Here is a 12,133-nt window from a genome sequence, read left to right as displayed (position 1 = left end):
TGTGTGTGTGTGTGTGTGTGTGTGTGTGTGTGTGTGTGTGTGTGTGTATAAGCACATGCCACAGCACTTGTGTGGAGGTCAGAGAACTCTGCAGAGTTAGTTCTTTCCTTCTACTTTAACCTGGGTCCAGGAATCACACTCAGATCATGGCTTGCATGGCAAGCATCTTTACTCCAGAGCCATTTTCATAGCCCCCTCACATGCACTTTGAAATTATGTTCTCCTCTGCCCTATCCTTGGAAATCTAGACAAGCTCAAAGTTGAATCTACATTTAGCTCTGGCAGCTGTGAAAAACCTTATGTTATCTATTTTCTTTAGAAATAAAAATTTCACTTTAGAATAGTTTTAAATTTAGCAAAAAGTGACAAAGATAGCACAGAGCAGTTTATATACCTCCACCCATTTCCTGTCTTGAGTATCTTATATAACACTTTCTCACAATTAGTAATTAGTAATAATGACACATTATTATTAGTCAAGTTCATAATTTACTCAGATTTCCTCAGCTTTTACTTTTTTTAATATTTATAGTATAGTTATATAACTTCTTATAATACCTATTAAAATTTGCTTTAGTGCTACCTCAAAGATTTCATATTGCATTTGAAGAATAAGACAAACTCAAATTTTATAAATGTTCTTTAACCTTAACAATAAGCTATAAACATTTAACATATCTAAATAACATGGTACAGCCATTGTTTATATAAGTAACAAGCATTTAAAAAATAAATGTACTTAAACTAGCTATTATAAAAAAATTCTTTCTATGACCAGACATGGGTGACACGCGGTTATAATACAGTATTTGGGGAACAGAAGTTAAAGAACCAATTTAAGGTAGTTCAAGCTATCTGGTGAGTTTGAGCCTAGTTGGGGATATATGAGACTGTCTCAATCAATCAATCAATTAATCTATATAAAATAAAAATAAATAAATAGTCCTTATATGAATAAACTAACCAAATTATCAATGAAATGAAAAAACTACTAACATATTGGTTAATTAATGTCTACAGGAAGGTTACTGACCTAAAAGTATTTAAGACTTATGGCAGAAGTTCTCAACTGTGGTTATACGGTTATACAAACATACATGAAAATCACTGGGGGATGGCTTAAAATTTTTAGAATCTATACCTATCCCAAGCATAACAATGCCTGTGCACCACCCGAGGATCCTATTCAATTGGTCTGAGATAAGAACAGAGGGCTACTTTAGTTTGTGTTGAATAGACTCTCGGGTTTGCTGAATGTGAGACACAACTGGATATGACAAGTTTAAGATATTCATCTCTAGCACCAAAACTCTTTTTTTTTTAAGATTTATTTATTTATTATTTATACAACACTCTGCCTGCATGTGTGCTTGCACACCAGAAGGGGATACCAGGTCTCACTATAGATGACTATGAGCCACCACGTGGTTGCTGGGAAATGAACTCAGTACCTTTGGAAGAACAGCCAGTGTTCTTAACCTCTGAGCCATCTCTCCAGCCCCCAAAGCTTTTAACTCTACTAAAACCTAAAGTCTGTGGGGAAAAGACAAAGAGAATGAAGACAGAAGTACTTTTTAGGTATCATCTAGTTCTACCAAATATTTGCCCTTTACAACTGGTTAGCCAGGCGGTGGTGGTGCACACCTTTAATCCCAGCACTTGGGAGGCAAAGACAGGTGAATCTCTGTGACTTCGAGGCCACCCTGGTCTACAAACGTGAGTCCAGGAGAGCTAAGGCTCCCCAGAGAGAAAACCTCTCCAGAAAAACCAAAAAAAGAAAAAAATATAACTGTTGAAGCTTAGAGACTGGTGAACTGGCTCAGCAAGCTGCTAAGTCTGACAACCTTAGTTCAATCCCTGGGACCCATATACTGACCTCTGTGAAAGCATGCAATGTCATGCCCCACCACCGTAATAAGTGAATGAATGAATGAACGTTGAAGCTAAAATCCTGTCTTAGACTTTGCAAATAAAACTTTATGTACTATATAAACAGAAAAATTGTATGGGCTAACACTGGATGGATAGATGGATGGATGGATGGTTGGATGGACAGATATAAGGAGGAAGGTGACAGAGAAAAAAATTGGACTAAACCAGTATGTTTTACAGTCCTAAGATGATATGTTCATTAGGTTTTTTTTGTCAATGTGTCAAATATCCAAGAAAAAGAATTTAAAGGAAGACAAGTTTATTTCTGCTCACAGTTTCTGAGGCTTTGACTGACCAGTACTGTTATTTCTGGGCCATGGGCCATGGCAGGTAGCATCTGGTAGAACATAGCAACTCAGTTCATGGCAGAACACTAGCTAACAAACTAGAAGGGGCTGAGAACAAGATCTGTCATTCCAGGACACATTCCCGTGACTTGCTTGCTCCAAACAGGTCCCAGCCCACCTCCAAAAGTTGCCAAACTTTCTACAATAGTATCATCAGCTGGGATAAAGCCTTTACATATGAGCCTATGAGAGGCATTTCATATCCAAAAAAAAATAGCAGATAATTCAAGAATATAATAAAAGATCCAACATAAGCTTGAGTGTGAAGCAGATAAACAAAAGCTAAAATATAAAACAAAACAATAACAGAACCCACACCAAAACAAAAAAGACATACATAATAGAGAAAGTTACAGTGATCATTTCATAGTCTGGTGTTTAAAATATTTTTCCTTAAAAAAAGGTCATTCTGTGACTCAGTTAACTCATCTTACCTTCGACAGAAGGTGCCTGGTCCTGAGCTGAATACAGCATATCCTTGAATGCCTATCAGAAAGAAGGAAAAAAAAAAATCACACATGAAATCCCAAGTTAACGTTACGCTGAAAACATGTGAACTGAACAATTCTTTTTCTTTATCCAGTAACTACATTTCATGTCCTAAATTAAGAATTTAGTGAACTATTTCAGGTAACTTTATTGTGCAATCTTTGGGATGAGTGTTCATTTATACACTTTAAAATGAAAAGGCACTGGAAAATGAAGACACACCTGAAAGATCAAAAACGCTCTGGACTAAGAGCAATGCTCTATAGATGATGTTCAGTGGACAGATATACGCTCCTAAACCTGATGACCTGAGTTCAATCCCATAAACCCAAACACTAGAGAGAACCAACTCCCAAAAGTTCTTGTCTGATCTCCCAACGCCTGCATATGTACATGCACATTAAAAATGTGATAATAAAAAGGTACTAAAGATAGACACAAGACCTACATAGTAAAATGTGGAAAAGTAGAAAAGCTCCATAGCCTGAGCTGGCCTAGCAGTCAGGGCAATCCCAGTTCAGCCTCCTGAGTGCAGGGCCTGCATGCTTGAGCCACCACACCTAATCCCCACAAATCTTTCTATTTTAGATGTAAATCTTCATCAATGAAACTCTGAAAAGCTTAGGACTGTAAAAAAATTAACAAAGATTTCACAGGTCCTCCCTTCCCCCAATTTACATAGTAGATTAGCTAACAACCACATTCTGGCAATTTGGGTAGTTACAGTGTAGTAGTTTCTCAATAAGTAGGTGGGAAAGTGGAATAAGAAACACTTCCCAGGTTATCTAGAACCCTGACAATGCAGCCACTTCTGATGAGAACTGATAGACTAAGATCAGAAAGAAGGAGAGGAGGACCTCCCCTATCAGTGGACTTAGGGAGGAGCATGCATGCAGAAAGGGGGGAGGTGGGACTGGGAGGGGAAGAGGGAGGGGCTTATGGGAGGATACAAAATGAATAAAGTGTAATTAATAAAAGTTAAATAAAAAATAAAAAAAAAAAAAGAAGCACTTCCCAGGCCAAAGAGATGGCTCAACAGGTAAAGGCTACTGCTGCCAAACCATATGATCTGAGTTCAAACCCCAGGATCCACATGGGGAAGGAGAGAACCAACTTCCCAAGTTGTCCCCTGACTTTTACAGGTGAACAGTGGCACATGCTTCCCTTCCTGAAAAAAAATAAATACAAGATTTTTAAAAGAAAGAGCACTAATATAAAGAGAGCTTCATTTCTCCATATAAGTCAAAATATTTAACCCATCAAGTGGATAAGGTTCCAGGGCTGAAGAAACAGCCATAAGCTTAGTGACTTCAACTGAACAGTTCAAGTTTCAAATACCAGCTAACTACTGCCAATTCCCAAACTGGTATATGACAGTTCTTCGACCTTAATATAATTGACATTTGGGGCTAAATAATTTAAGAGGAGGAGTTCACAGCATCTCTAGTGGCATCCAGAGACACCAGCATCAATCCTCACCTCCCAGCTGTGATGCTGCTAAATGTCTCTGGCAAGCAAAATCGCGCTTCCCCAGAATACCCACCCACACTCTCAAGCATATAAATACTGAAAAGGAAGAAACAAGCCTCCAGAGCGGCCTGCTCTCTGTGAAGAGAGCACATCTAGCACATTATAGCCTTCTCAAGTCAATTTACTACTTGCTTTGCTTTAATAATCAGTCTGTTATTCCTCATCTACCCAAGCCTACTAACTAGAATAAAAAGATCTCTGACAAAAAAAGAAAAATTAAAATTCTTAAATTAATTCATCTTTGTTCACTTTAACTCATATTTTGTAAAAATGTAAGAAAATTACCTTTACAAAAACTTTGTTACCTGTTTAAATGCAAAAATATTCAGCAAGAGTCACTATATAGAATTTGAGGCAACATTGGAAGAAATGGCTCAGAGGTTAAGAGCACTGGCTGTTCTTCCAAAGGACCCAGTTCAATTCGCAGCACCACATAGAAGCTCAGAACTGTGACTTCAGTTCCAGGCAATCTGACACCTTCACACAGATGTACAGGCAAAACACCAATGCACATAAAATAGAAAGGTTTAAAAATTTAAAGAATTTGAGGCAATATAATAACACAAATGATGGATAATTCTTAAAATGCAGATTTAGTCTTTTTGTATTTCTTGGCCAGCACTCCTGAAACCTTTAGCATTTACTATCTTTTACACACTGAGATCGCTCAAGGCACAGGGGTTAGAGGAGAATCTCAGACAGTCTCAGGATGGAGGCTAGTCAATGGAAATAACAAGTGACTAGAAGGTTAAAACTTTCAGCCTTTATTTAGCACCAAACCTCTGGGGAGGGCAGGTATTGTTTTAATCACCAACCATGCCTGTGTAATGATCCCCGCCCCCAAATGTGTAGAAAAGAGAGAAGTTTGGGAGATGGGGAAGAGTCATTGGAGTTTCTTTTCTAGATCCTTGAAAACTGGAAATTGCTTACACATGGAAGTCATACACATGGAAGGCTGAGAGGATCAGTTCAACTTATACTGTCTTCCTATTGCTTTACGCTGATGCTGAATTTCTAATGGACAAGCACCTGGTGTCCTCCAGAGCTGTCTGCACAGCAGCTATTGACCTTCTTGGTGTCTCCGGGGTCCAATGTAGATAACATGCTATTTATGTGGCAAACTCAGACACAAGAGATATTAAGAGATGGTATACAAGCCAGATGCTGTGGCACACACCTGTAACCCCAGCACTCTGGGAGGCAGAATCAGGTAGATCCCTGTGAGTTTGAACTCACAGTGTTGGTTCAAGACAGCCAAAGCTACACAGAATCCCTGTCTCAAAAACAAAACAAAACAAAACAAAAAAAAAAACCAAAAAAAAAGGGTACACAAAGTATCTTCTTTAATCATAATATAATGAAATTAGAAATCAGTAAAGAAATTAATAAAACTGAAAAATTCATAAATGTGGAAATGGAACAACATTCCTGTAAATAACTCATGGATCAAACAAATCACAAAGTAAATTAGAAAAGGAAAACTGTAAGAAAGACCCAATTAAATGCTCTCTTTCCTAAGTAGGCTTGGTCATGGTGTTTCTTTGCAGCAATAGAAAAGAAACTGAGACAACTCTCTTGAAAGCCCCCTCTAGTTTCCTGACATCTACAGGTTTTTCAAATAAAACACACTTATCTGAATATTCAAAGATTCAAATACATACATGCAAGCAAAATACTCAAAAAAAACAGTATTTGTGTTCTTAGAGACTAGAGCCTTTGATGGGTGTTGTCTTGCCCTCAAGACACCTTTCCTATTGTCCCAGCGCAAAGTACAAGGTTTCTCCTTGATTGTGTTCATCTCTTCAACAGTTGCAGATATTTTCTATGTACCCTCATGCTCCTCTCACCAAACTTTCTCACCAAACAGATCTTTCTGTTCCACTTACTGCTTACTCTAACTATAAACCAGGATAAGAGCAGTAAGCAGTAACCACACAACAGCTGAATGCTGGCCTGCCTTGAAATGTCCTCTGCCAAACAAATCAGACTATTACTTTTGCCTTAAATCTCAGAACTCTGGCAAACTGAAAACAAATTCTTTGCCAGAATATAACATGAGTGGCCTCTAAACAACTACCCAGTAGAATCTAGTTCCCCTCAGAAACCTATCAGGCCTCCACTGTCATATTTCTCTTGGAATTCTGATTTTCTGAACTGGCACCAAAATGAACCAGTAAGCTCCACTTATAGAATACAGCTCCACATACAGGGTTGTCTCTAGCCCATAGCTCCAAACACGTGTACCTCTCTCCCACAAATCAACTCTTATCAACCAACAACTCACACTGTCAGCTAATGGCAGCAACTACACTCTATGTACTAATTTTCTGTATGTTGTTGTTGTTGTTGTTCTGACAAAAGCACCTGGAGGGGAAAGAGGCTAAGGTGACAGAGTTCATGGTAGCGGGAAGGCACAGCAACAGGAATGTGAGGTATTGGTCTCATGACATCCACAGTCTGAAAGCATAGGGATATATGCTATTACTCAGGTGGGCTTCCTCTTTTATTCAGTCTAGAACCGTAGCCCATGAAATGATGCCACCAACTACAATGGTGGGTCTACCCTCTTCAGTTAAACTTTCCAGAAATGCCCTAACCAACACTCCTAAGAGGTATGTCTTTTGGATAAAAGTAAATTCAGTCCAGCTGCCAATGAAGATTACCATCAAAATTATAAAAATAAAAAGTTATATTTACGGAATGCCTAAGAACAGATATTATAAATAATATAATTTACTATTTTAAGAGAAACTTACAAGTCTCTTTTAAGTATGACTCCCATTTAACCTATTAAAGATCTGAGACTCAGAAAGGTTATTAAAGTGCTTTGCCCAAGTATTGCTAAGTGTTACTTACTTTACAATCAACATTTCTTTGAAAAAGATAATGAATAGCTCATGATTGGGAATAAGATCTTATTTCCTAAAACAAGGAAATAAATAATTTGAGGCTTTTTTGGCCTCAAATTTTTCTGATTGTTCCCATATATTTCTACTTTTTTTCTGTCTTTAGTTGTTGTTGTTTGTTTTGTAACAGGTGTCTCTGGTGATCCTTGCTTCGTGGTAGTAGTGTTCGTACCTAGCCTCCTCCAGTACTACAGACAGCAGGCTTGTGTAAGCAGCTGAATGCTGCAAAGAGAATAGGCCTTCTGAAGACTGGTCAGAAGATACGGTGTTTTTCTTCTTGTTCTGTCTAGTATCACCCACTCTAGAGAAAGCCAGCCAAGAAAACCTCAAGTAGCCCTATCAAGAACTCCATGTGGCAGAGCTGGGGCCTCATAAAGAGTGTAGCAAAAACCTACATACTCCCTGACTGAGCCATCCTACACACTGCTTTCTCAGCTCCAGATAAGCACTGACACTTTCATAGAACCACCTGGTTAAGCTGCTCCCAAACTCTTGCCACACACAAACTGTGTGACACATGTTTATTAATTTAAGCCACTAAGTTTTGTAACAACTCACCTAATGCAATCGTTAATACAATAAGCTAGATTTGAAAAAAAAAAAGGTTATATAACCAAATGTACCTGTTGATACATCATAAGTAACATCTCTGATTTGTTCTAATTAAAGTAGCTTAAGTTTTTATTCCTAGAAAATTAAAACGAGTATAGAAAAGTAAGGCTGGAGAGTAGTTCAGTGGCTTAAAGCTCTTGCTGCTCCTGCAGAGGACCTGGGCTCACTTGCCAACACTCACATCACATAACTCACAACTGCCTGTAGCAGCAGCTCCAGGAAATCCAACATTGTCTATGGTTGTGTGCAGATACCCATGAAGACATATACATATGTACATATGGTACACAGACATATATGCAGGCATCACATATACACATGAAATAAATTAATAAATCTAAAATTTTAAATTAAAAAAAAAAACATTGTGGCTGGGCAGATAAAATGGTTCAGCATTAAGAGCACTAGCTGCTTCTCCAGAGAACCTGGTTTTAGTCCCAGCACCACTTGGTGCTGGGTACTATACATCCAATGCTAGTGGATTTGATGCCCTCTTCTAGCTGTGGGCATCTGGCACACATATGATGCCTAGATATATGACGGTAAAGCACACATGCATATTAAGTAAAATTAATTTTTTAATTGAAAATACAAAAAAAAAAGAAGGAAAACTATGGCAACTTCAAGTTATCTAGTAATGAAAAAATACATTCCTATGTCGAGGCTACCACTACTCTAATTTAACTTATACCAATTCAAGTGCCCTTGAAAAGTCTAGAAGAGGTCTGCAGAAGACTAAAACAACACTGTCTTTGTCTGAGAATCTTATTCTGATGAAAAAATAAAACTGGTAAGATGCATTCTTTTACCATCTAAATGGCTCATTCATATATTCCTATGGCACAGAGCAATGTCACTTCAACCTTTATGAGCTATAGCATCTAACACAGTAGTTCACAATACATTTATAAACTATACTGACTCATCACTGAATTTTAAGTGTCCAGCTGACCATTACTTTTATTAAACTATTTTACAGTGTTTCCAATTTCATGAGACACCAAATTGCAAAGTGTTTCTCAGTAATCTCAAATTTCATTATCTTTTCTTTTTATACAAAATTTTAATATCTTTCATTCCCTAGTCGTAGAAAAAAATTTCAGGACCTCTTTGGACTTCCTAAAGAGATACTAAGACTATTCAATTTAATAAAACATGTTGGATTTTGGTCAAATATAATAGTTATCACAACATAACACTGCGAACCACTCTTCTTGGTAAAAGTTTGTCATTTTACGGGGGCAAAAAGCCAAAAAGTAAAAAATAAACTCAAAAAGGAACTAAATTTTACAATGCTACTGCCTATATGCCTATAAATTCTCTTTTTAATCCAGGGGTCTCAGACTACTCCATGGCTCAAGCTTCAATGTTGAAACCCCTTAAAAGATTAGGTATTACCTGTAAGATACTGTTTCCTACAAACTTGCCACTACATTTCAAGATATAGTGTAATATTTGTATTAACAAAATATTACTTCATCAAACCTGAGATACTGTCAGGACACACCGCTACTTTATGTATTATTCAGAAAGGAAAACATCAACTAAACTGTGGCAGGTGTAAGATGTCTCAAGGTTGCAGACATTCAAATGTGGCAGTGACACTGTTGCTGTTGGTTTAGGAAGAATGGGGACAGGAACTTCCATGTTCAAGAGTTTATTAAGTTCACAGTTCTGGAAATGCAATAGCCAGGTGCCCACATCTGCTCAGCTGGGGTAAAGACAATCTGGCTGCAGCAAAGCATGGCAGATGGTACTGTGTCAGAGCACATAACAGGGAACGAGCACATGATGGCGTAGGAAGCCAGAGAGCAAGGCAAGCCCTGGCATGGTCTTTTTATAAGTGTTCTCACAACAGCTAACCTGAATCACATGAGAACTACATTAATCTCTCCCAAGGATGGCATCCTCAATTACCTAAACACCTTTGGGAGGCCACACCTCTTAAAGGTTCTAAAACTTCATCCCATCACTAGAAACTGAGCCTCCAGTACATGAAGCTTTGCCAAATCTCAAGCAAAGTAAAGGTAAGTCTAAATGGCCAGCTGACAGCCAAGCTGGTTTCTAAGAAACTTTTTGACATTGAAAAAGGGCACTGTTATATAAAAATATCTGAGTATCAACATGCTCAAAAAATTGTACCATAACCTTCTATAGGTCAGGTCTATTATAGTATATAAACATATACTATAACCTTCCATTGGTCATGTCTTTCAGCACTTTCAAGTACTGTTACATTTAATTCTCACAACAATCCAGCAAGGTAAATATACTCATGTACCCAGACGCTGGCCTTCAACCTCTCTTCCTCTTCTAAATCGCTCTTCCTCATCATGCAGAGCTCACTGACATTTAGTCATTTCAAAAGAAATTTAAAGCTTCCACATGAAATCAGATTAACAACTTCCTCTTCCTCTTCTTTTTCTTCTCTACACCTCTTCTCCTTCCTTCCTCCCTTATCCCCTCCCCCTCTCTTTTCACTTCTGATTTCGGAGCTGGAGATTTGAACCCAGGCCCCAGCCTATGTTAGGCAAACACTCTCACATCTCCAGCTGTCAATCTCATGGTCAATTCTTTGTTCACTTTCCCCTTATAAAGTTTATCAAACAAACCATTAACTCTAAGTTCACAAGTGGTGAGGGAATGTGTATTCCAGTAATATGACATGTTGACTACATATATTTACCTTCTTTTCCTCTCAAAGCTTAATGACAATGTAGGAATTAGTTTAAGTATAAAACTGTAAGAAAAAAAAATTAGGAAGAAGATAGTAGGCAGCAGGTTTAATACATCTGCCAAAACCAGAGAGCAGGTAGAGGAGTAAACTACTGACTTACCACACAACATGGAAAATTTGAGATACCTTTAGAGTAGGATTCTAGCAGGAAGCAAGCCAATACAACTCTATAAACCCAAAACAGGCCAGGAACTGGAAGTACCATGTGGTTGAGGAGGCTGAGTTAAAGAAATGGCTAAATATAGGATTGGTTGAATAAAGTAGTTAACAGGTCTACTCCTGGCTTACCACAACACACCCCACCAGACACTAATATCATTTAGACCAAGAAACTGAATTAAAGGAGAGGAAGGATTAGGATATTGACTCCAGACCCAGCAGAGGACAGATGCAACAAGCATAGACTGAAAATGAAGTATATATGCTCCCTGTAGGATCCCATGCCGGTTCCTCCCACCTAACTCATAACGAAGAGCATGCCGACTAAGAAGATATAAGTACAAGGGTTGGGAACAAGGTCAGTGGGTAAAGTGCTTGCTGGGCAACCATGAAGACCTGAGATCTGCATGAAGACTTCTCACAACTCCAGCTGTCAGTCCCATGAAGACCCAGCACCTATGTGAAAAATGAGACATAGCTACATGCACCTGTAATCTCAGAACTGTAGGGGGGAGAAACAAGAGGATCCCTGGGGTTTATATGCTGCCAGCACAGCTGCAGGATCAGAGACAGACCCTGTGTCACAGGAAAATAAAGTAGAAAGTGATAGAACAGGACACTGATGGCCTCCTCTGACCTCTGAACATGCACAGATACAAGCACCCACAGGCACACATGCACAGACACTCACACACAAAACCAAGCACCCTCACCAGAAAGAGAGAATATAACTGGAAGAAAACTAAGATAATGCCTCTTTGTCTCTGTGTTCCAACATCCATTATTTAAACAATGACACAAGAATATGACGGCAATTAGATAACAGCCTCAACAGAGCTCATTTGCATATGTCACTCAAGAGTGATCTCTAAAGTCAAGAACTTACTATTTTATTTTAGATGAAGAATCCTCCTGTGAATGTGCTTTAAGGTAGCTATCCATCTTCAAGTCTTTAATCAAAATAGAGGCCGCTGACTTTGTACTAGAAAACGCAACTCTAGGTTTGTTTCACAAACAAGGGAGATTTACTCTTCCTATATGCCTCTAAGAATTGTGTGAAGCACAACCCAGGACATGAGCAACATTAAAAACTAAGTCTCCTCAATAAAGATATTAACTGTAAAACTACTCATACACACAAACTGAAATAACTTATAAATCTTGTTGTAAATTTTGATAAGTGAAAAAGATAGGTGTGATTAGCTTAATAATCAGAATCATCTCAAGAGGTTTACAAAAAGTTTGTTTTGTTTACTCAGAATATGTGGTCTGAATTCCAGAAATTCTACTTTCCACAGATTTAAAAGGGTCCAGATACTTGCACTTCTGAGGTTTTAAAATTGTACTCTTTATTAGTATTTTTTGAAGCTCAAGAACAACTTCATTAGAGTTTAAAAGAAAAACACCCTAGAGTAGACAAG

General features: G+C 38.1%; 1 protein-coding gene across 1 annotated transcript in view; it reads right to left on the bottom strand.

Moving 5' to 3' along the window:
• Xpr1 (xenotropic and polytropic retrovirus receptor 1) overlaps window positions 1-12,133 on the bottom strand; it is a 152,722-nt gene that overhangs the window by 126,310 nt on the left and 14,279 nt on the right. The window contains exon 2 of the mRNA XM_055624454.1: window positions 2,714-2,765. Coding sequence (XP_055480429.1) covers window positions 2,714-2,765 — 52 coding nt within the window. The remainder of the gene's footprint in view (window positions 1-2,713; window positions 2,766-12,133) is intronic.

This window comes from Psammomys obesus, unplaced genomic scaffold (assembly GCF_907164565.1).
Source record: "Psammomys obesus unplaced genomic scaffold, mPsaObe1.curated_primary_1811, whole genome shotgun sequence".
Classification (NCBI taxonomy): domain Eukaryota; kingdom Metazoa; phylum Chordata; class Mammalia; order Rodentia; family Muridae; genus Psammomys; species Psammomys obesus.
This window is presented reverse-complemented; position numbering and strand designations above follow the sequence as displayed.